This window comes from Leuciscus leuciscus (assembly GCF_965113295.1).
Source record: "Leuciscus leuciscus genome assembly, chromosome: 14".
NCBI classification, from domain to species: Eukaryota; Metazoa; Chordata; class Actinopteri; order Cypriniformes; family Leuciscidae; genus Leuciscus; species Leuciscus leuciscus.
Genome location: NC_138738.1, coordinates 28,963,402 through 28,989,688, shown reverse-complemented (window position 1 = coordinate 28,989,688; position 26,287 = coordinate 28,963,402). Strand labels below are relative to the sequence as shown.

At 42.1% G+C, this 26,287-nt stretch overlaps 1 protein-coding gene across 4 annotated transcripts in view; it reads right to left on the bottom strand.

Moving 5' to 3' along the window:
- Positions 1-4,930: 4,930 nt before the first annotated feature.
- agap1 (ArfGAP with GTPase domain, ankyrin repeat and PH domain 1) overlaps positions 4,931-26,287 on the bottom strand; it is a 217,092-nt gene continuing 195,735 nt past the window's right edge. For all 4 annotated transcript variants that reach the window (XM_082136709.1, XM_082136710.1, XM_082136707.1 and 1 more), the window contains 2 exons: positions 9,655-9,910; positions 4,931-8,088 (listed from right to left, as the gene is read on the bottom strand). In XM_082136709.1, coding sequence (XP_081992835.1) covers positions 7,882-8,088; positions 9,655-9,910 — 463 coding nt within the window. In that variant the 3' untranslated portion in view covers positions 4,931-7,881. The remainder of the gene's footprint in view (positions 8,089-9,654; positions 9,911-26,287) is intronic.

Sequence of the window (26,287 nt, the reverse complement as noted above, 5' to 3'; positions counted from 1 at the left end):
ACAAGGACAAGAATTTCAGATATTGCCATCTTTGTGGAGACATTTTGTCCCCATAACGTAAGGTTAACCAGGACCTCACACACACACACACACACCTGTTTTATGCACTTATTTTATTTGCTATTTTCATTGAATTTCCTATAATTGGCCATTTAGAAGGAAAGTGTTTACAGTAAAATGAAGATGGGGTGATGATGGTTATGACAGTATGAATTTATGCATGCATTTTAAAACGTCCATGTTTTCTATTAGTGTTTCACCCCACCTCGGAACGGATGATTAAGTACAGCACTCTTTGCACTTGACATTAATTCACACAATTTAAGCATGAGTAGTAGATTTATTAACTATAATTTGTAGCAGAGAAATATAGGATTACATCAAAGATAAGACACTGAGTTACAGCAGTTAAACAGAATGCATTACAACACACCCGTCTCAGTACGGCAGGATTAGAGAGTGTGATTTTCCAGCTCTTTCTCTCTGAACATTTGGATTATCATCACAACATGATGGTGCAGCTCACGCCTCATTTCAGGGCTTCTCTAGCATTTCTAATGCCATTATTGTGTGTGTGAGAGGGACACACACACATATCATGATAGATGAACAGCTCTGTTAATGCACTGAACCAGTGCTGTGCCTCATTGGATTTCTAAGTGGAACTGATTTATGATGAGAGATGATCAGACTAGATCTGGACAAGATGCTTCAGGGTTTTGTGGTTCTGGACCACCACTGACATTTTAAGGATTCATTTCCCATGGCTCCTTTAGCCTGTCAACCTTCAACAGCTTACAAGCTGCAAATGTTTGTGAAAGGAATTATAAGAAAACAAACACACTTCCTGTCAGTCACTCATAATCACGCTCCTACTTCCCCTCTCAACCACGAAACATTTCCTCTTTCTATAGATTGCTCTTTTCTCTCTCTCTGCCTTGTCTAATCTCTTTAATTACATCTGTTTTCCTGGGCTGCTGAGGCCTCTTTTGTCCTCCCGGTCAGGGGGCAGATTCAAGCCCCGCATCCCCTCCTTGGATGCTTTGTGGAGCAGCGGCTCTCTTCCTGCGAAGGAAAGGATGAGAAGGGGATTAGAGGATCTTTATCTCATTAGAGACACAGTGAGTCGGCAGGACCCGGCTTTAACGCCTTCATCTGCACCGCGGAGGCCGGAGAGAGGATCGCATCCGCTGAGAAACCCAAACTAGGCGTTCGGGCTGCGGACATGCGAGAAGCACAAAACATACATGAATGTTTCGATTAGCTTAATACTTCCTGAAACACAGTTGATTTGGGTTTAAGATCTGTGAAGTAAATGCCAATATGTATACATTTATATGTATATATATATATGTATATACTGTATGTATGTATATATGTTTTTCCAAAAAAATCTAATTTGTTTGAAATGATTTATTGTAATCTTGTTGTATGAACTTAAATTCATTTAGTCATTCCTGCTAGATAAAGTTTTGTCAGGTTGACTACATTTACTGCCTAAAATCGTCAACATTACAATTTTAGCTAATTTGACTCTACAGTTATTTCCAATGATAGAAGCTACTAGTGTTCAATTTAATTAAAACCACTTTTTACAGAGTAATATTGAATATTACTTATGCAGGTCTGCGAAAGAGGTTTAATGCATGTGTATACTATGAGTGCCCACAGCCCTAAACTAAACAAAGTCGCCACTCTTCTGCATAAATGGTAACCACAAAATTCAAAAACATTACAGAAAGTCCTCTAAGTTTCTAACATAACTGAATATTAAACACTAACATTAACTAACAACATCTTTTCATTTACAGAAAAACACATAAAATAACACTTTAATCCCTAAATTTACCCTCCTAATGCAGTCCCTTGCAAAGCATGCTGGGAACTACAGATCCACTGCCCAGTTAGTTGTCATCAAAAATGATTCATGTAGTTTTCACACAAATTAAGTAAACTTCAGTTTTAAATATATTAGGTTGATTGAACACAATTAAATTAAGTTGTGACAAAATATTAAACAATCGTGTTACTTTAGCTTATTTTAATTCATTAAATTTAACAAGAAGCAAAAATGAATTTATGATATATATATGTACACAGTGGGGAGAACAAGTATTTGATACATTGCCGATTTTGCAGGTTTTCCTACTTACAAAGCAAGTAGAGGTCTGTAATTTTTATCATAGGTACTCTTCAACTGTGAGAGATGGAAACTAAAACAAAAATTGAGAAAATCACATTGTATGATTTTTAAATAATTAATTTGCATTTTATTGCATGACATAAGTATTTGATCACCTACCAACCAGTAAGAATTCCGGCTCCCACAGACCTGTTAGTTTTTCTTTAAGAAGCCCTCCTGTTCTCCACTCATTACCTGTATTAACTGCACCTGTTTGAACTCGTTACCTGTATAAAAGACACCTGTCCACACACTCAATCAAACAGACTCCAACCTCTCCACAATGGCCAAGACCAGAGAGCTGTGTAAGGACATCAGGGATAAAATTGCAGACCTGCACAAGGCTGGGATGGGCTACAGGACAATAGGCAAGCAGCTTGGTGAGAAGGCAACAACTGTTGGCGCAATTATTAGAAAATGGAAGAAGTTCAAGATGACGGTCAATCTCCCTCGGTCTGGGGCACCATGCAAGATCTCACCTCTTGGGGGCATCAATGATCATGAGGAAGGTGAGGGATCAGCCCAGAACTACACGGCAGGACCTGGTCAATGACCTGAAGAGAGCTGGGACCACAGTCTCAAAGAAAACCATTAGTAACACACTACGCCGTCATGGATTCACGAGTTCACACTTACAAATAAGTTAGAATAAATGGTATGCATATTTGGCGTGCTGTCCGGGGAGAGGGCTCCGAGCTCGGATATTGGGCCCGAACCCAGATGCTTTTCTGCAAAGGGGACAGGACGACTGCACCGTATTGAGGGGAGGATGGATGGGGCCATGTATCGCAAAATCTTGGCCAACAAACTCCTTCCCTCAATAAGAGCATTGAAGATGGGTCGTGGCTGGGTCTTCCAGCATGACAACGACCCGAAATACACAGCCAGGGCAACTAAGGAGTGGCTCCGTAAGAAGCATCTCAAGGTCCTGGAGTGGACTAGCGAGTCTCCAGACCTGAACCAAATATAAAATCTTTGGAGGGAGCTGAAAGTCCGTATTGCCCAGCGACAACCCCAAAACCTGAAGGATCTGGAGAAGGTCTGTATGGAGGAGTGGGCCAAAATCCCTGCTGCAGTGCGTGCAAACCTGGTCAAGAACTACAGGAAACGTATCATCTCTGTAATTGCAAACAAAGGTGTCTGTACCAAATATTAAGTTCTGCTTTTCTGATTTATCAAATACTTATGTCATGCAATAAAATGCAAATTAATTACTTACAAATCATACAATGTGATTTTCTGGATTTTTGTTTTAGATTCCGTCACTCACAGTTGAAGAGTACCTATGATAAAAATTACAGACTTCTACATGCTTTGTAAGTGGGAAAACCTGCAAAATCGGCAGTGTATCAAATACTTGTTCTCCCCACTGTGTGTATATATATATATATATATATATATGCACTGTAAATATTATGAATCATTATTATATATTATGAAGTAACATACCGTGTATATATAATAAATAATACTATATATACATATACAGTTGTATTATGTAATTATTCAACCCCCACTGTTTATTCACAAATTTTACAGACTTTCAGCTGTTTGCAATGACCAAATCAAACAAAAGTAATTGAAATAGCTCTACACAACAAATGTTTCAAGTGGTTTCCCCAAATTCAACTGAAAATGCAACTTTTAAGGACTTCAGCAGTCTCAAAATTATTCAACCCCCTGAATAGAATCCCCCACATCACAAATCAGCAAAACAGGTGTTGTCACAAGCACACCTGATGCAACTAATCAAGGGCTTCATTAGTTTCAGCAGGTGTATTTGAGCTAGAACACATGAAATACCTGAACTGGCTAGGTTTGTTGAGTGTTACAATTGACTTCATATGGCTAAGTCAAAATAATGGTCCAAAAAGTTAATAGAAGGATATCATCACCCTTCACAAACATGGGACAGGATACAAAAATATAGCAAAGGCACTAAATGTTCCTAGAGACACTGTTGGAAGCATAGTGTGCAAGTTGAATGTTGAAAGAACAGTGGTTACACTACCTGGACGGAGCAGAAAAAGGAAGCTATCAACGACTGTAACCAGATTTCTTAGAAGGCAGGTTCAGAAAAACCCTTGAGTGACTGCAAAAGACCTGCAGCAAGACTTTGTGGCAACAGGCACTGAGGTTTCAGCTTGCACAGTACGGCCCATACGAAACGCAGATGGTTTCCAAGCCAGAACTCCAAGATGTACACCACTGATGACCCAAAAGCACAGGAAAAGTGCTCAAAATCATATAAATAAGCCACAGACGTTTTGGGATTCTGTTCTGTGGAGCGATGAAACAAAATTGGAACTTTTCGGCCCTATGGATCAGCGGTATGTCTGGAGGAAGAAGAATGAAGCATATGCTGAAAAGAACACTTTTTATATATTGATATTAATATAAATGTGTATCCAGCACATCCCAAAGACTTTCAATGAATTTAAGGTCTGAATTCATGGGTGAAAAATATTCTTCTCCCAACCATTCTTTCACAATTTGAGCTTGATGAATCTTGACATTGTCATCCTGGAATATGGCCAAGATGTGTCTTCCTACATGGTTGTTTAAGAAATGAAAAGCTAGAAACATAATCCCTGCAATAATGATCCAATCATAGAGTATTGAGCATTTGCCTATTTAAATCAAAACCACTTATTTATAAGTCTTACATATATATATATATATATATATATACACACACACACACTATTAAATAAATTAAAAGGGTAGTACAAAATCGAGGAGAGAACATTATATTAAGAAGCTTTTTATTGAAAAGAGACATTACAGTATAAGACTCTGCATCAGGTATAATTTTCAACACAGTACTGTACAGCTGACACAAACTCAATATAATAACAACAATAATAATTAGAAATACAACACCGATAATTCGAATCAGAATGATAGTAGTGATGTCAATGGACTGAATAAAGGAACAAATGCAAAACCCAAGTAGTGTGAGAGAGCTCCTCCCCTTTCAGATTAGCGTATTCATAAATAATTAAACGGGTCTCTTGGGTTTGAACATAACACGGAGACTGTTGATGAAATGAGGTAACGAACACAAACGAAAACAAAGTAAACAAACACTACAGGTTTCTCCATTTTTACATCTATTTACACAAAGCGACGACTGGTGAATGGAAACTGAAAGAAAAAAACGAGGATATGTTCAAGCAACTTGGAACGTACTGATAAAGCCCCCAACTGTCTGCATTATCTGCTCACAAGGGCTGGCATGATCCTTTGGTTGCTGTCATGGTATTGGTTGGATTTTTGTCTCTTTTGCTCATTCATGCTTTCTTTATTCAGTTACAGATAGACAGATGATCAAAAAAGAAGTTTTGCTCAAAGGGATGGATTACAAAAGAAGGATATGGGAGAAAAAAAAAAGAAAAAAAAAAAAGTTCACAAGTTGTTCATAAGGGTTTTTTTCATATTAAAATGGCAGACTCTTTAGCGTCACCTGTCAGGGTACAGTCATTTTATGAAGACGAAGACATTTACACAAGGAAGAGAACATTTACATCCGTTCATGCAAAAAGAAAAAAAAAGAAAAACGACTTTTTTCACAGAAAGGATTCAAAGTGGACATTATATTGTGGGTTCTTCACAACAAGTGATCGGTGTTCTGTAGTGCATTTAGTCATAAATAATGGTTATTGTGGTAAAGCCTCTAAAGGCCTGCTACGTTATATACAAGGCGAAAACTGCACCCTTTTGAGCTGAAAATCAACATACCTCAATATTTCTCTCATAGTTTACATCCTCACATCCTTCACTAAAGCTTTTCAACTCTCACTGTTTTCTAAACTATCTAAGTTTCTCTACATATTCCCAAAATGTCTATCAACAAGCTTGAAGACTTTCCAGATTGTTCGTATTGCAGAATATCAATTCTACAACACAGAGCCTCTCGCATCTCCAACCCCAAGCCAAGTACCTTCACATTTCTACTACCTAGCGAAGAGTAAAATCAATGGAAGCTGAGATTAAATGATCAAAGCCCATTAAATCATATTATGGAGTAAGTCAATATCAAACCCTGCATGGGATCTTCTGTAATGATATACGACCTGAGACAGAGTCTTACATCGGCTTTACATCTCTCAATAACAATGGCAGCTCGGACCGCTGGGGTGACGAAGAACGCTGCGGGAAATTATTACTCGTGTGTCTACCTGGCGGAATTTTGGCTTCGTATTGCTTTAATACTCCTTGACACAATAAAGGAAGAAGAAAGGCAAAGAGGAAAAATAGGCTCTGAAGAACAATTCAGAGAAATAGGGAGCAGAAAGAGGGAACTCGACTCAAACAGGCACACTTTCAGACACCAAAACCTGCACTGAAACAAGCAAAGAGGCTGGTAAAAATATAATAATAAAGGCTTATGCCAGAGGGGGTGTTTTCTTCAAATACCTTTAATATAGTACACTACTTAGAGAAAAAATAGAATGAAAGAGAAGGAAGAAGTATGTACAGATTGGGATTGAAGACCCAGAGAGCCCTTCTCTTCACTGAGATACATGAGGTTTCGGACTCTGCAGTGTAAAGTGTGTGAACAGCAACAGACAGAGATGACCTGAGAGAGGCACGCCACTGTACGAAAGCAACGGCCACCATGAGCAGATTGCATTACAAAAAAGTCCTTCATTTCATGATATTCTGTGCTGAGAGACGAAGCAACCTACCTGTGATATTACTTTCATTAAAACGAGGAAAAATCATAGCGGTGCATTTTTTTTTTTGATGATGAAGATGGGCAATGGGCAACCTATAAGGCTAGTTTGACGTGTAGAAAGATAAAAAATTGGCTAAATAAAAGCTGGTGAAAGTAAAAAAATGTAATTCCCTTTTTACATCTGAGAAACATAAATCTTTAAACACCTTTTTAAGAATCCTCCGTTGGTCCAGTAATGAGCACTAAGACAAATGCTACTCAACAATGTTAAAACAAAAAAAGGTTTAAAAGACCATGTCAGATTTTCAAAATTCAAATGTATGACTCAACATTTGGGTGTTTTCCGTAAATGTCATTACATCCTTTCACATTCCTTTAAAATAAAGAAAAGAAGACATAATGGACATACTGACTGAAAAAGAGTCAGAACAGATGCAAAGAAAAAGTCTGAGGGAGAGAGAGAACAGACAGAAAAACCAGTGTCAAAGGGGTGAGATGAAAGTCCAGACACGCATGGTGGCCAACTGAAGTTCTCTGGGACTTCTGGGTCATTTTGAAGATTCGGTGTAAAAGTATCCCATCATTTCCTATTGGACTCCACAGAAAAGAGGCTGATAAGATGCGTCACCAGTTACCAAATACATACACACCCTATTCTCCCATCATGCACTTGGTAGCTTCAACTGGCGCAGTCAGAAAAACAGAATCCAGGGTTGTTTTACTTTTTTGTTCCACGATGCAGCGAGACATTGGACGAGGGCACTCTCCCAAAAAACCTTGCCATGACAACGTTTCCAACTAGAGAGATTGTAGAGTCAGGGTGCGGATCGTTTCACAAGAGGCAAGGGGAGGCCGTGAGTGCAAACACAGTAGCTCTTCTCATGCTTCTTCATCATCATCATCATTCCCTTGAGTCTGCTATAGTTTCATGATTCTGATGCAGTGGTGGAGCTGTACATATGAAGGTGTGTATAGAGAGGGAGGAGGAGTGCATGTTCATGTGTATGTGTTTTATTCCTCATATAACTGCACTGTTCATGCTGCTGCAGCTGTTATTGCGATTATTGTTCCTGCGGGACAGGTTGGGAGTGGCCATGAGCGGGTAACGCTCGTCGGGACAGCCGTACTGAAGGAGGATGTCCATACACTCCTGACTGTTAGCTTGCCGTGCGTACGCCAATGCCGTATTGCCGTGAGCATCCCGTGCCATGATGTCCACGCCGTACTACAGAGAGACAGATGAAGAGAGTTAGCAAGAGAACACCTGAACATAAAGTCAGACAAATCCTCTGCTGTTCCTGGCTGTGTAACACCTGCCACTAATATCCTTTATAAAAATGCTTTGTAATTATTATTAATTTTTAATTAATTATTGTTTTAATTATTATATTATTTTATTATTTAAATAAGGTCCCTATTTTAACACCATGAACAAAGATACCGTTTTTGAAGAATGTAGTTAAAAACTATATTTGAGCTCTCCGATAAGAGAAAGTACAATAGAATAAAAAAAAGACTTTAAAGTCGACATGAAACGGAAGTTGCGAGTCTTTTATTCTCTATTCGGTTGTTAAGTCGTGACGTAACCACTCTCCGATAATACTCTTTCCGGGTCCAAAGTCCAGGTCCTCTCTACCGCTTTCGCTAGTGTTTTGGTTATTATTGAGTGTTTTTACAATGCCGCAGTGCTGTGTCCCGTGTCCCGAGCTAACTCACCTCAACCTCGTAAATCTTCTTTTTCATTGATGCCTGGATTAATTATGCCACCTGAGTGATGAGCTACACTAACCACTCTGTTGGTGTTAAAGGAATTTAAACCCTTTTTGACCGCCAAGGGTGCCTCACTAAGAAGGACGTGATCGTAAATAAATGTACAGGTTCCACCATTGTTATTTCTGGACGAGAGGAGCGCTTGGACCCGGAAAAGGCTAAACGTCACGCGTGACGTCAGACTTAACAATCGGATAGTGACATATATCCGAGTGAAACAGCTTCTCAAACAAGAAAAAAATGAGGGTGGGACTTGATTTTGTCCATCAGAAATTATTGTTTGAAAATGGATTTCTATTTCAAAAATATTCCTTACATTTTAAATGGACCTCAGGGTGATATATGTAATAATATATATATATATATATATATATATATATATATATATATAAAAAATATATGACTCCAAATGATTAAAATTGGTCAGATTAGGACGATAATGGCAGAATGGCTTATCTTGTCTTGATTTGTTCCAATTCAAACAGAATCATTTTAAGAATAAAAAAAAAATCTGTTTTTCAAAAACCCTTATCGGTTATCCATCATTTCCATCTGCACATTACTGCTTAATGTCTTCACTAGAAATATGCAAAATTCTTGAATAGAGCTTTTATGGGCTTACTGTCAGGTATATTTATGCAATAGTTATCTTTACTTCTCTCATACAAACACAAGATATTTTATTTTCTTCAGAATGAATCAAAAAAGGAAAACACAAATACTGACCAATAATTATTTAATTATTAAACACTTTATAGACTCAATTTCATCATTAAAGAAATTGTTTTATTTATTTATTTATTTATTTGTTCCATTTTCTTACTGCAGAAACTGTTGAAGTGTTAAACATCAGACAGGAGTGATGCACACTGCACATGACAAATATTCACCCTTGGTGTAGAAAGACATTTGTGATCAGTTGAGCTTTTAGGTTTCACGTTTGGTGTGAAAAGGTCTTTACTCAAACACACCCTGGCCAGTAGTTGGCTGTGATAAAACGAGTGTGCGCTGTAGCTCTTACCCATATGAGCAGTTGCGTGATCACAACATTCCCCTTGCGGCTGGCCAGGTGCAGGGCTGTCCGGCCGTCACCTTCCCCGCAGGTTTCGTTGACCTCATCTCTGGAGCCGTTGGCCAGCAGTATGACCACGAAGCGCAGGTCTTCCTCCGCTGTGGCCCGCAGTAGCTGCTGTCCTAGAGACAGCTCTGTGCACACCAGCGATGCCAAAAACAACTTCTGCTCGTATTTGGCCCTGATCCAGCGCTCACGTTCCTCTCTGAAACAACACACACAGAATCTACAGTTAGGCTCAAGATTGAATTAACGCGGGGCCGTCAACACGCGGTTCGCACCGGTGGCATGTTTTGATCTGGCTCTCATTCCAAATGACATTTAAAATTTGATGGGATTCGTGTACTGCTTTTCGATTTCATTTCTAGCACAGCGCCAAACATTTACTAGCACTCACATCTCCATTACACACAGCAGCATCTAGACTTTACTACACAAAAAAAAATAATATACTGAGCAGTACAGAAACAATACCTCCACATTTTGAATGGTTGCTGTGTGTGTTTGTGTAAATGTATGCGTGTAAAGCCTTGTTTATACTTTCGCCTGGCTCCGCTAACTGCGCACGCTCCTCCCCAAACAGACAAGGCTTTTATTTTTGACGCGCTTGCCGTCGCACTACTCTTTGAAACATCAGGGGCCGACTCGCAGTGTTCTCTAAACCATCAGGAAGCAGCGGTGAGAAGTAGTAAGGTACACACGTGACGATGTTTGTTTTTTTATTACACTTTTCGCCAAACCCACGCTACAAAAGAACCAAAGAATCGTGTAAAATCCAGTAAACCTTGAGATTATTACTTGTGACATTAGAACAAAATATATGGATATGAGAACATTATGTATAAAACTAAATTAAACAACAATCTCCTAAATATTTTCAATTACATTTTTATTTAATTTCATGAAATTTGTATTAAACAGGGACCTTTATTTTCATTTCAAAAAGGCTTATTTCTGCTATTGTAGGCTAATTTTATAAATGGAAGCAATTCATTTAAAGACAGGCGCAAACTGGGTGCCTGTAAGATTGTACAGATGTACCTGCTCGGCCAGAATCGGCTCGATTATTCGGAAGCAGAGCTGCGCAGTTACAAAAAAATGCCATGCACAACACACACGAACGCCTACACAGAGATGAATTGAAGTTAGTTATAATTGAAAATGACACTATTCAATTTTTAATGCTGCAAAGCTGCTTGCTTTAAAGCAATCTATTGTATAACGTGACATAAATAAACGAGACGTGACTTGAGTGAAGTGCCGATTTGCAGAGTTCATGCAAACATATCCATGTTGATATGATCCGTTGTTTTATTAACTGCTGTTTTGTTTAATTGTTTATTGAGAGAAAAAATGAGCAGCACAAATTCCTGCAAAGGAATTTCAAACTTATTTTGACACCTAAATGAAGAACAAAAAAGAACTTTGCCGTGAATACAGTATATCGGGGCCTTAAGAATGTGAGTGTGTGTTTGACAAGTTAACCAAGCAAAAGCAAACAGAAGAGGGCCATCAGAAATGGTTGGATCGTTTACAGCACCCCTCCTCAAACTGTGCTATGATAGCACTTAATCTCTGTTAATCCCCACAGAGTAAACAGCCTTTCTCAGACAACTCAGGATTAGTTCAGCTTCAGCTCCTATCTGAGGGGAAGAGGGAGTTCTGATACCCCCGGGGAGGGGAAGGGAGTTGGGCAGAGGATATTGAGCTGTTCCCTAAAACACAGTTGCCCATCGGGGAGTCCCAACCCATGAGACCAAAGAACAGACATCCTACTGTCACAATTCCTCCTCACCAGGAGCATCTGGACAGGAACAAAGTGTACACACGATGATTAGAGATGTCAGGACTAAAGTCTGACTTAACACACCAATGGAGTCATTTCCATTTTCAGGTTTTGACAAACAGAAATCACATTTAATTTGATATAAATGAAAATTACGTTGTGATGGAGAAGTATAGTGTAGGATTTGTGGGAACATGAATTTTCAATGTTTCATTTGAATGATCAACACACAATTCCAGGAACAGGCACACAAATGTACGACATATTGAATGGACTGTACTTCTACAGTCTTGGTCAGCGCTATAGGTACACTTGGTAAATATGAAATAAGAAGCCTGTGAAAATAAATCTGCATTAATACTTTTGACCTTTTATAAAAAAAAAAAATCTAACCTTTCATTGAAGTAAAAATAAAAATGGGAGGAAATCTCATTATGAAATAAATGTTTTTCTCTAATACACATTGGACACAATAATTGGAACCCTTTTATTAAATACTTTGCCAAGATAACAGCTCTGAGTCTTCTCCTATAATGTCTGATGAGTTTGGAGAACACCTGACAAGAGATCAGAGGTCATTCCTCCATACAGAATCTCTCCAGACAATCCAAATTCCCAAGTCCATTGTTGATACACTCTCCTCTTCAGTTTTCTATAGGATTCAGGTCAGGGGACTGTAATGGCCATTACAGAACCTTAATTTTGTGCTCAGTGACCCATTTTTGTGTTGATATTTAAGTTTGTTTTGGATCATTGTCCTGGTGAAGGATCAAACCACGGCCCATAGAAGTCCATAAGATTTCTAGCAGAGGCAGATTTGTTATCTGTTGGTATTTGATAGAATCCATGATATTATCCATCTGAACAAAATGTCCAAGATCTCCAGCAGAAAAATAGGCCCACAATATATTTAATCGTACACATTGGGTAAATGTTTTTAATCCCTGTGTGCACCAAACCCATCTGGTGGGTTTGCTACCAAAAAGCTAAAAAAAAAGAAAAGAAAAAAGTTTAATCTGACCATAGAACCCGGTCCCGTTTGAAGTTCCAGTCGTGTCTGACAACTGAATATGCTGGAGTTGGATGAGACCAGAGGATTTTTGCATTAAGGGGAGACACAGCAGGTAAAACGTACTCGGTTACTAACGTAACCTCGGTTCTCTCTAGAAGAGGGAACGAGTACTGCGTAAGATATCTTACGCTAGGGGAAAATCCTTTTCCGCGAGATATTGAAGCCAAAAATTATCCTTAATTTTGTAATAATGCAAAACGCGTTGCAGCAGCAATGCAGACATAGGCGAGACAGCTCGCGCGCCTATTGGCTGCTCTGCGGCAACTGCAGCAGCCTATCGAGCGAGGCCTGGCGTGACGTCAGACCCAATCAGGGCACTTCGCGCCCGCTGCGTCACGTCCCGCCGAAATGGGCGTGGTCTAGGCCTATAAATATCGCTCGCAGGCAGCTATTATCTGGTTTTTCATCATCGAAGCAACCAGAGCGTGTGCATGCACGGCAAGATACGCAGTACTCGTTCCCTCTTCTAGAGAGAACCGAGGTTACGTTAGTAACCGAGTACGTTCTCTTACGAGAGGTCTCTCGTACTGCGTAAGATATCTTACGCTAGGGGACCCAGTGTAAAACGCCGTGCATGCTGAGATCTGACACCAAAGACCCAAGGGCGAAAGCCCGGGGTACATATAGTGCACAATCACTCAGTGAACTCACAGAGAGTCCGGGAAGAAGGAGGGGTGCAGCCTCACTTTTCCACATAAAGTAGCGTCGAAGGGACGCAAATTTCATCATACAGACAGGGCGGGGTACGGCCTGAACTGATGGGAAAAAATGTGGGTCTTACACAGTTTGCCCAGCTTTAAACTGTCGAAAATTGAGCTGTGCTCAGTAAACGCAGCATTCTGAGCTGAACGCATCAGGTCAGATAATACTGGTAGTTTAGACCGACAGCAGCCTGGCCTGCAGGGCGGGAACCTCTAGGTTATAAAACCTTATAAATGTAGACGGGGAGGCCCAGCCTGCCGCCATACAAATATCTTGCAAGGCAATCCCACTTGACCAGGCCCACGAAGAGGCCATGCCTCTTGTGGAATGCGCTCTGACACCCAAAGGGCACTGCATGCCCTTGGAGGCGTATGCCAGCGCTATAGCATCAACTATCCATCTGGATAGGCTCTGTTTCGACGCGGCTAGTCCCTTAGAACGTCCGCTAAACGAAACAAAGAGCTGTTCCGTCTGTCTGAAAACAGACGAGCGAGACACATAAGCTCGTAATGCCCTGACTGGGCAAAGGAGGCTCGCGTCTCTTTCCTCATCAGGGACCGGTAGGGCTGACAGAGAGATAATCTGCGCCCTAAACGGTGTGTTGAGGGATTTTGGAACATAACCGTGCTTAGGTTTGAGTATAACTTTTGAGTCATTGGGCCCAAACTCCATGCACGCCGCGCTCACAGAGAGCGCGTGCAGATCCCCTATGCGCTTCACTGAAGCGAGAGCCAGCAAAAACACCGTTTTGAAAGACAGGTGTTTCAAATCGATTGACTGTAAAGGCTCAAATGGCGCACCTTTCATGGCTTCCAGAACCGTAGAAAGGTCCCATACGGGGACTGAGGGAGGTCTGGGAGGATTCAGTCTCTTAGCTCCTCTAAGGAAGCGGATGACTAAATCGTTCCTTCCTATTGACTGACCAAGCGTTGTTTCTGAGAACGCTGCTATAGCCGCCACATAAACTTTGAGCGTGGAGGGGGCCCTGCCCCCATCCAACAGCTCTTGTAGGAAGGAAAGCACCTCCGTCACATCACAGTTTGTGGGTGACACACCACGGGCTGTGCACCAGCCCGAAAACACTGACCATTTCGAAGAATAGAGTCGTCTTGTAGACGGAGCTCTAGCCTGCGTGATCGTGTTTAATACTCCTTTAGGGAGTCCAACATGTACCCGTTGATGGCCCAGACATGAAGGGACCATAGTTCCGGGTGAGGATGCCAGATCGAGCCGCGGGCCTGTGAGAGGAGATCTCTCCTCACTGGTACTGGCCACGGGGCAGTACTTGCTAACTGCATCACGGCTGGGAACCAAGGTTGGTTTTTCCAGAACGGTGCTACCAGCAGTACTGAGCATCCTTCTTCCCTGATCCGTTCTATCACCTGAGGCAGGAGAGAGACGGGGGGAAAAGCATAGAGCGGGCGGCGGGGCCACACATGGGCCAGCGCGCTCCTGCTCTTGGAGAAAAATTCTTGACAGTGAGCGTTTTCTTGAGACGCAAACAGGTCCACTTCCGCTCTGCCGAATTTCTTCCACAGCAGTTGGACTGTCTGTGGGTGTAGAGACCATTCGCCTGCCGGAACATTGTTCCTGGACAGTCTGTCTGGTCCTATATTCATGATCCCTGGCACGTGCGCTGCTCTGAGCGAGCGCAGGTTGCACTGAGCCCATACCAGGAGGCGTTCTGCCAGCCTGTACAGTTTCTCGGATCTGATGCCGCCCTGGCGATTTATGTAGGACACCACAGACATGTTGTCCGAACGGACCAAGACGTGGTGACCTTTTATTTGGGGACAAAAACGCGTCAGTGCGTTGTCTACTGCCAGCATTTCGAGGCAGTTTATGTGCAGGAGCTTCTCCCGTTCTGACCACTGGCCGAAGAACGGTCTGCCCTCGAGCAGCGCTCCCCATCCCGAGGTGGACGCGTCCGTGGACACCACTTTCACCCTCGGGGAAGTCCCCAGGCTTACACCTGATTGGTACCAGTCGTTCGCTTTCCAGGGTTTCAGAGCTGTAACATTTCTGATTGACCCTGAGGCGAAGCAAACCGGGTGCCCACGCTTCGCGTGGGACTCGCGCTTTCAGCCAAAACTGCAGCGGGCGCATGCGGAGCAGACCCAGCTGGAGCACTGACGATGCTGAGGCCATGAGACCTATCATCTTCTGAAATCTCTTGAGCGGGACAGACGCGCCGCAGCGAAAAGAGTTCGCTGTGCGTCGAATGTCTACCGCGCGCTGTTGTGATAGTCGCGCTATCATGGATAGTGAGTCCGGTTCTGTGCCCAGGAAAGATATTTTCTGACTGGGAGACAGGGAGCTCTTCGCCCAATTGACACTCAGACCCAAATCCTCGAGGTGATCGAGTAAAATGGTCGTGTGTTCTATGAGCACTGCGCGAGATTGCGCTAGAATCAGCCAATCGTCCAAATAGTTCAGCACTCGCATGCCTCTCATTCTGAGGGGTGCGAGCGCCGCATCCATGCACTTCGTAAATGTACGGGGTGCTAGGGACAAACCGAACGGCAGGACTGTGTACTGATATGCCTGGCCCTCGAAGGCGAATCTCAAATATCGCCTGTGACGTGACGCTATCTGTATTTGAAAACACGCGTCTTTCAGATCTATTGACACAAACCAATCTCCTTGGCGAATCTGCACAAGGATTTGCCTGGTCGTGAGCATCCTGAACTGTCGCTTCACAAGCACTTTGTTCAGTTGCCTTAGATCTAGTATGGGTCTGAGACCCCCGTCTTTTTTCGGTACCAGGAAGTATCTGCTGTATAGCCCTCCCTCGCTCTGATCTTGAGAGAGAGGTTCTATGGCCCCTTTGCTCAATAGTTTCGTCACCTCGGCTCGAAGTAGATGTGCTACTTCTGTTTTTACCGTGGTCTCGACTCGCGCCACATAGCGGCGAGGGCGTCGGCGAAACTGCAGCGAATAGCCTCTTTCTATAATGTTCAGCACCCACTTCGAAACCCCGGGTAGCTTTGCCCATGCGTCTGCATGGATAGCTAGGGGTCGAATACGAAGCGCGCTCCGCTCGCTCAGCGATGGAGAAGCTTCGGTGTGCTGTAACACAAGCGTGTCGCTCGTGACATTTGAGGCATGGGGCGCGCTGATGACAGCGGGCAGATTGCCCGCGCTCGACTCCTCTGCGGTGGTTAACCGCGAGGGGGAGGGCTGGGCGGTTCCCGTGGGAACTGTCATGTCTATGTGTGGATGTGGGCGCGGGACAGCGGGCACATTTATCACACCGAAAGCATCGTTCGCTTGCGTGAAGCGAGTGCACGTTGGTTTTGTTTTTACAGAAACCGTGAGACATGCATAACGTGGTGTTAGTGGGCACATTCACCATGTTTGAAGCGCAATCGGTCTGAGCCGATTCATGTGCGCGAGCCCTGTGTGACGGGCTGTGCTTGTGTGTAGAGATGGGCACTGGGCAGTGGGCATTCTTCTTACACATAAAGCACCATCGGCCGTGGCCGGGACACCAGAAAAAATTCACACTTATGGGATTTATCTGGGTAGCCGTAAAAACGGCGTTTGTGTGCAGGCAAGCGGGTGACAGAACCGACTTGTTTACTGCAGGATACACTGGAACAGTCACATTTACTGGAACTGAACGAGCGAGAAGTTGCCATAGAAACAGAGAGCGTCAACATGCTGGCGTTTATTGCAGGCCTGCGTGCATTACAACAGGCTTGTTCACTGCAATATTGACATTTCCAGTCGCCTGAATTCCAGAGGGGAATGGGAAATGTATAGGAAAAAGGAGGTTGGTCCGTCCGCAGCGGGACCAGAAAAACTCCCTTTTTTCCTTACGCCAGTGACGCACGGAACACCATAGAAACGGTGTTTGGGTGCAGGCGAGCGGGTTGTACAACGCGCTCGTTGGCTGCAAAATACACATCTGCAGTCGCCTTTTCAGGGAACTGACAGAGCGAGCATTGACGGCATAATTTTATCTGCCGGTAGACCCGGGGATCGAACGCGGGTCTCTCGCATGCAAAAACCTGAGAGTCTGCCACTGGGCCACAGGGGGAGACACATTGTAACTCAGTTAGCGCGAGTATTATAAGAGAGCGTCAACGTGCTGGCGTTTGTTTGCAGGCATGCGTGTATTACAACAGGCTTGCTCACTGCAATACAGACATTTCCAGTCGCCCGAACTTCAGAGGGGAATGAGAAATGTACGAGAAAGAGGAGGTCGGTCCATCCGCGGGGGGACCAGAAAACGCTCTTTTCTCCTTTCGCCAGTGACGCACGGAAACCATAGAAACGGTGTTTGGGTGCAGGCGAGCGGGTTGTGCAACGCGCTCGTTGGCTGCAAAATGCACGTCTGCAGTCGCTTTTCAGGGAACTGACAGAGCGAAGCATTGGCGGCATAATTTTAACTGCCGCTAGACCGGGATTCGAACTCCGGTCTCTCGTGGGAAAAACCAATGATTCCGCCACTGAGCCACAGGGGGGGAACGCAAAGGTTTTCGGATGCACGAGCATATAAGAGCGTCACATGCTTTCTTCGGCGTATGCTTGCAGGCGCGCTTGTATTAAAACAGGCTCGCCTGCTGCAATATTGATATTTCCAGTCGCACGATCAGGGAACTGGGAATATGTATGAGAAATTGAAGGTCAGTCCATCCTCGGAGGGACTAAAAAACACATCTTTCTCCTTTCGCCGGTGAGTGACGCATGAATGGGGCGCAGAAGGCAGGGTAGCTTTCTTATAAAGTAAAGAAAAACTAACCCCGACCGTCCGCTTCCAGCCTCCCTTGTGAGCGGCGCAGTTTGCGCGGCTTGAACAGAGGGAGAGAGAAAGCTAGCCCCGTGACCGCCCGCTCCTGACATCCTCTGTGAGCGGCGCGGTGTGCGCGGCTCGAACAGAGGGAGAACAGGTATCGTCCCCCAAGCAGGCAAGGCAAGCGGGCGAACCGGCAAGCTTTGCGGGGGGGGGGGGGGGGGGGGGGGGGGCGGAGGAGCAGTCTCGGAGAAGGATGCCAGGTGAGTCCTCAGAGTCACCATAGGCAGTACCTAACTCGCAGTGAGGGCAGTCGCCGTCAGCGAGTGCGAGAGCTGCGTGATCAGGAAAAGGGGCGTCTTGAAAAAGACGCCCAGCTCTTTTAGTGCAATGGGAGTGTGTGTCGCGGCGGCGAGCACACACACATACATAAACACAGTAGCAGAGAAAGGATATAATGCCGGAAAGCGCAGCAGGAAGGCAAGGAAGGCGGCGCGGCCAGCGACTTCAGTGACTCGTCCCGCTGAAGGTGCTCTCTCTCGACGGCGCGGCTTCTAATCCAGCTCCAGCGATGCGTGTGCTTCGCTTGAAGGATGAAAAATCAGATAATAGCTGCCTGCGAGCGATATTTATAGGCCTAGACCACGCCCATTTCGGCGGGACGTGACGCAGCGGGCGCGAAGTGCCCTGATTGGGTCTGACGTCACGCCAGGCCTCGCTCGATAGGCTGCTGCAGTTGCCGCAGAGCAGCCAATAGGCGCGCGAGCTGTCTCGCCTATGTCTGCATTGCTGCTGCAACGCGTTTTGCATTATTACAAAATTAAGGATAATTTTTGGCTTCAATATCTCGCGGAAAAGGATTTTCCCCTAGCGTAAGATATCTTACGCAGTACGAGAGACCTCTCGTAAGAGAACCATCTTTTTTCTTTTTTGGTCAATTTTGAGATTTTGGGCTATTTGTCTTCAATAACATGTCTTCTTTCAGACTTGTGGTGAAAAAAAAGTCCAAAATACACATTTAGGTCTTTACTTTACTACACTTTGTCTATTTGCGTCTGTAGATTTCTCCTAAATTCAACAAAAGTTGGCGTTCTAAATCAACATGCTGCTCCGCGATCGCTGTCTGCACCGTCATCACAGAAAAATGTGATGACATTGGAATCCATTGGAAAACTCTCTCTCTCCTGTACAATGTTGTCGGATCCAAATATGGTAATTTCCTTCTTATCAGCAACCAATCGTGAAAGAACAATGGGACATTTAACTCTAAAAGCGAAATCTCATTGGTTGATGTCAATTTCTGACAATGTGATTCGTTCAGATGCATCACGTGACGTGCTCTGACATGTGGTTCATTCATTTTAGATTAAACATCCATTTACATTTAATTTTATTCATGTGTATATTACGGAATGATATTGTCTATTGGCCATTAAAAAAACCCATATAGATCAACCACCAACACAATGGTTATAAAACAGGGGGCCTCGGCAAACTTCAATGGGGGCCCCAATAAGTGTTCAAATGATTCAAATTAAAGTAACACCAAGTAGCTTTTACTCTCGGGGTCCCCCTACAGTTGGGAAACAGTATTGTCTTCTACTGCGGTCGTAAAATCTGTCATGGTAACAACAGGGGATAAGTGCAGTTGTTGACAAGCCAATACCCCCGAACTCTACAGAAGGAGTTCTCACGTCTTGGGCAGACTGTCTGCGTGTGAAATGTCTTCATCCCAGGTACAGTGGCATATATTTCAGCATGTCATATGAATATAATTTCATGGGTTTTATTATTTGTTTCAAACGCCAAAAGATCGCGTAGCTCACGTTTACAAGCCAGCGTCACTATAGTAGCCAATTGGCTACTGTTTTACAGAATGCTAATTCAATTCAATGTTTGTGTGGTAGGTAATAGCCATATATCGTCAATATTATAATATTAAGCTACCATAGATGAATCTGCAAAGTTGAAAAATCGATTTGCATTATAGCCTGAGGCAAGACACTTTCACCAGAAAAATAAAACAAACATGACTATCAGCCTGCAGTCATTAGGCTACCTAGCCTAAAATATAATTTTGTCCATCTAATCATGTATTATTTACTTGCAAGAATGTAGCTCCTACCAAACTTGTACACGCCGTTTAGACATAGGCTTACTTCAGACTTTTTTTTTTGTCCGTTGCTGCTCAGGTTACTACCCGAACCCCGAAGTTACGTAGTGCCAGTAAAAGCGATACAGACCCCGTCAGGCTATGGCAGTCGTGTCATTCAACCTATTGTAAGTCGATGTACCATCACAAGGGTTTTGGTAATATATTATGAAGGTTGAAAAGCTACATAGTGTTGCTTTAAGTTATAAAAACACAATATTAATTAAAATGCCCAAAACACAAAAAATAATAAACAGGGCAATTCCAAGAGGGTCCTCGCACCTTGGTGATGGGCCCTAAATATGTGTAACCAGAGATATATCTCAGCTTAGACTAGAGGTCCTTCAAATATTGTCTAGGACATTGGAGGCCTTAAGAGTCAAAAAAGGTTTTGAACCATTGCACTAGTGTGTGAATCTGATCTATCATTTTAAATGTATTAGAAACCACAGATTATTTTAAATAAAAAAAATATATATATTAAAATACATTTTAAATATTATGCTTAGTTATAAAAACTGCCCAATTTGTTTAATCCCAAGTTGATATGGTCTATCCACTGCTTGTAATAGAGGAAGCCACAGCCATGATGGGCTTTGAAAGATGAACTCAAGTGTGTCTCAAAGGGTTAAACTCGGACACCCCGATTACAAATTAGCCTTGTATGGATGTCAGGGGCCAGAGTGCAGAGGAGATAACATTTTATCAGAGAGGCAGATGGATGAAAATAGGTAATCAATAGCCCAGGGGATCGATGGTTTAGTGACATCCTTCTTAATCAAAGCAGCAAAGCCATGCTGACGGACCTGAACCCCCCACAGCACACTCAAAGATTATCTGTCTAAAGTCACAGCTAGCATCACGGCTCACAGTCACAAACGCGCGCACGCACAAACATGGCACACATGGGAAAAAGACAAGTAACAATCACCTGTTGATGTCAAACTACAGCCAGACATTTGATTAGCAGCATAAAGTCTGGTTCACTTTGCAGTTAATTCTAATCAAGAGACACTGAACATTACAGGAAGGGGCTGTCCAAGCAATTTGTTAAGACTAATATATATATATATAAAACAAAAAAAGTATATATATACACATACACGTATATAATATATATGTATAAAATGATTCAAATAGTATCAAGAAACTTATTGTTCTTAAAGTTCTTACAGAATTTCCAGCATTGATCATTTGATTCACAGTAGGACAAGTAAAGAAAAAACAGATGGGATGAAAGAGCAGGAAGGAGAGACAGGGAAGAGAGGAGACAGGAGGAGGAGAGAAAAGCCACAGCATCTGTGGGAAAGTTGAAGAATTTTATTAACTGTGTGTGTTTCGAGAGGGGGGTCTAGCAGCACGGAATGTTCCGGGTGCTGACGGTCAGCCCAGGGTGAGTGAGAGGGCTGGCACGAGGGCCACGGACCACAGCCCCCACACAAAGCATCCTGGGAGCCATGGAGGAGGGAGATAGAGGAGGGGAAAAGAGAGAGGAAGAGGCTCGGCAGGATCTCCCCACTGCCCCTCTGCCTCTCTGTGTCTAGAGGAAATGTGGAGCACTTCACTGCCCTCTGAAACGCATGCCTTCCCCAGTTAGCAGCGTTGCTAAGGGCCAAGCCCGGCTGGCTAACGAAAAAAAAGCTTAGCTTTTTTGGGACTGTTTTGGGTTAACATAAGTTTTGATTTTAAATACTGCTCAATCTATAAACCTTGAGGAAGACAATAGCGTTTATCGTTTGACTTTAGGTCACTCTAAACATGTACAAACACACTTATACACACATAAATGGAAGTGTAAATGGGTGTGACATGGTTGCAAAGACAACAAAAACAGGGTTCAGGAGTCATGGTGACAAGTGTAAGGGGAGAGGATGGGCGTCGCGCTTCAACGCGCACGCACGCACGCACACACACACACACACACACACACACACACACACACACACACACACACACACACACACACACACACACACACACACACACACACACACACACACACACACACACACACACACACACACACACACACACACACACACACACACACACACCAAATCATTAGTACCTCATCTGAATCTTTGGGAATTTGTCCTTACATGGGAATACGACTAATTGAATTAATTAGCAGTTCTGTTCCATGACCGTGTATCATTATGTGTGTGTGAGTGTCTATAGGCGGATCTTTTGTGACGTCATTGTTTATGTTTGTCGCGTTGCATCATGGGAATCGTGTGGCAGGAAACACCGCTAGATACCTGTAATTTGATTGTTTTGCACGTTTGGAGGAGGATTTAGAGAAGAGGATGGTTCACTCTTGCTGTGTGGTCGAGTACGGCTCGTTGGGGGCCTGATAAAAAGTTTTTTCGAATTCCCTCCGAAAAGGATCGCGAAAAACGAAAGAAATGGTTGCGTGCAATTAGGCGATTGAACCTGGACGCTCCGAAGAAAGCCTGGATTCCTGCAGCTAACGTTACTGATCGAGTTTGTGAGGCTCATTTTGTTCATGGTAGGCCTAAGTCTTAGTGACTATGTATTTATAGAAGATTGAATAAAAAAAATAATAAAACTGAGTCAAATCAACCGAGTCATATGTTTTCGCGTTCTGATTCAGGTGTCCCAAACCGCGATCCACAGCACCCAGACTATGTTCCTCACATCAAAATGGGCTATTCTGGATCGCAAAACTTAAAAGCAAAAGAAAAGGCTGTTCTAACCTCTGCTTTTAGCACGATCACTGCTTTCTGTTTGGCAGAAAAGATCGGCCCAACTTTTCGAAAAAACAAAATAATCATAGGCCTCCAGACTTTTGAAAGCCTTTAATCTTTCATGAGTGAAGGGTCCAGGGGTTTCTATTAAATAAGAATAAATGTCTCCCCAGCAGATTGGTGGCCAAGACACGGGCAAGTCGGACCAACGTTTTTTTGTCATCCCAGATCTCATATGGGCTTTGAATAACTTCGATTTTGTCACCAATACAAATTTTGAGCTTCTCTCCAAACCTCCTCCGGTCTTCAGATGTTAAAGTGCTTATATATTGTGGATTTCGCCCGCTAACTCTCTTGAAAATGCTCGTCGCGTCTTTACTGCCCGCAATACTGTTTGTTTTGTTGCCACACAACCACTCGCGCATGCGTACAAAGATGTCAACAAAGATCCTCCTATAGACCAACAGGGGAAGAAATGCTACTAGCAGACTGCAGGTTTCAGCATGAGTTTAATTAAAATTTACTGGCCATTCAAGTTAGATCCAAAATGTCTGTCTGCAATGAGTCAACACGTCTGAACAATGTATAGTTCCCTCAATCAGGCCCTTTGAGAACACGTGTGCAAAAACTGACCATGACAACCATAATTTTTAGGTCAGTGCCAAATACGATTTTCTAAGATAAAGAAACCTTATTTTAAAATATATATATATATATATATATATATATATAGTTTAAAATGCATGTACAAAGCTCTCTTCGTATTCATATTGGTTTCATAATGACTTTCAAAAACAAAATTTGAACAAAATTTCAATTAAATTACTAAATATGTCATGTGGTATAACTATTAAACCAAAAGTAAAAACATATTGTCCTTACATCTTGAATACCTTCAGTGTAAGTGTACATTTATATTGTTAAGAAAAAAGTATATTTTTTAAATAATTGTTTCAAATATTTTTAGTATCTTTAAGTTTTCTGGGGGTAGTGTCATAAGACATTTTACCAAAAAGCTAACACTGACTATCAAATCTGAATTGTAAACATACTTATTGACATTTCTGTAACATCATTTTCTGTTTATTCCTGCTGTTGGTTATGATTTGGCAAACACATTAAGATATTTATGATATATTTGTTTGTTTTTCTATCTTGCTTTTTTTACCCCATAATAATAAAAATCTAAATACCTTGTGTTTTCTTCCCAAGAATTTCATCCATTTAATGAGTTTTTCATCATTATGCAATTGGAACAATCATTCATTATTTTAAACTTTATGCCCCCAAAATTATCAAAATGAATTTTAATTCAGAAATTAAAACAAGTTCATCACATGTGTATGTATGTATGAATTCAAGTCAATGTATGTATGAATTGAAAGTTTAATGCATTTTTTGAAAAAAATTATAGATTAATAAAAAATGTACGTCATTGACTATGATACTGTAAAATCATAAATGAATGTGTTATCTCCATTAAAACGTACTAATCTTTAAAATCTTTATTTTAATTGTTTCTTAAAAGTGATTAAATAACAGTAACAATACCTGTAGTCAGTGTTATTTTGACGGAAACTGCAGATACTGTGTTTGTAAAGCTGTTTGCGTGATAGCTTCATTAGTGTGCTGCATTGCCGTTTTGGAACATTTACCTGAGGGGAAGGTGGGGGGTGAGACAGTAGCCTCATTGACGTTGGAATGCAACAGGCTGGGTCATGGGGGAATTATCGGGAGTCTACATCAATCCCTCGTCAGGACGGTTTCCTGTTTGTGAGTGCAAATGCGCTTTGTGTTCTTCCTGGACGATCACTTTGTGGGCTTGTGTTTACCCACTTGCCAGCACTTCCTGTCCAGCTCAAAGCCAGCGGCTGTTTACCCAACACTGACAGGCGTCGGCTAATGCAGCGTCCCGTGAAAGGACAGCCCTCCAGCTGCCACAGCCCCCAGAGATCGCCTACCCTAAACACACACCTCTGAACTTCTGCCAAAGTTCACACAGACCACATATCAGATGCAAACTACCTTGTGCAACTGAGATCACCAAATTTCAGGTTTGGCCGAGTAAAACAAAAGAGAGAGAAATTCATAGAGAAGAGATCGACGTTGATGCTCTTTTCTTTCAGGCTAATTATACCACTAATTCAGCTCATTAGTGTCCTACTGACTCACAGGTAATGAACTCTGACAGGCTAAATCTGTCAAACAGACAGCAGTGCACATTTACCTGCACATGCGCAGAAGCAGACACACACAAGCTCATTCATCTCAGTGCTTTAACCCTTACTTACAGAGGCACACACAAATCTCAAGCCCTTTTACATGTCTCGAATAAGCCTCCTGTGTCCAATCAGTAGTAAGTTATCAGATTTTGTTAAGCGGTGGGATTTGATTACAATAGTTTCTTATATACACTGCTGTTCAAAAGTTTTGGATTGATAAGATTTTTAATGTTTTTAAAGGAAGTCTCTTCTGCTCACCAAGGCTGCGTTTATTTGATTTAAAATACAAAAATTATGACAATTTAAAATAACTTTTCTATTTTAATATATTTTAAAATGTAATTTACTCCTGTGATCAAAGCTGTATTTTCAGCATCATTACTCCAGTCTTCAGTGTCACATGATCCTTTAGAAATCATTCTATGATGATTTGATGCTCAAGAAACATTTCTCATTATTATCAATGTTGAAAACAGTTGTGTAAAAACATGTTTGATGTTTAGAAAGTTCAAAAAAGAAAAGAAAATTTGTTACTGACCCCAAACTTTTGAAAGGTAGTCTTTAATGTTACAAAAGCTTTCTATTTCAGATAAATGCTGTTCTTTTGAACTTTCTTTTCATCAAATAATCTTGAAATAAAAATGTAAAAAACTATTTTCAACATTGATAATAATGAGAAATGTTTCTTGAGCATCAAATCATCATATTAGAATGATCATGTGACACTGAAGACTGGAGTAATGATGCTGAAAATTCAGCAAATTACACTTTACTATAAATTAACAGAAAACAGCTGTTTTAAATTGTAATAATATTTCTCAATATAAATTTTTTTTTAACCAAATAAATGCAGCCTTGGTGAGCAGAAGAGACTTCTTTTAAAAACATAAAAAATCATACCGATCCAAAACTTTTGAACAGCATTGGTCATGCATATGTCATTGTGTTACTGCATTGTGATGCCCGACATGATGAAAATGTTCTAAAATGTATCTAAAAGTCTATGCGTAAATGTTTCAAGATCCAAAGTTGTCGATTTGTTAGTTGCTCTGATGTTTTCTCAACATAGATGAAAGTCTAAACCCTGGTTTTGGTGCATAAATATGTGTCATGTATGCCAATTTGATGTGTAAAGTCACGTGTTGCAGAATTTCTGGTCTTTTTTGCTGATCCTGCTCTCAAATGTGAAAAACACAACAGAC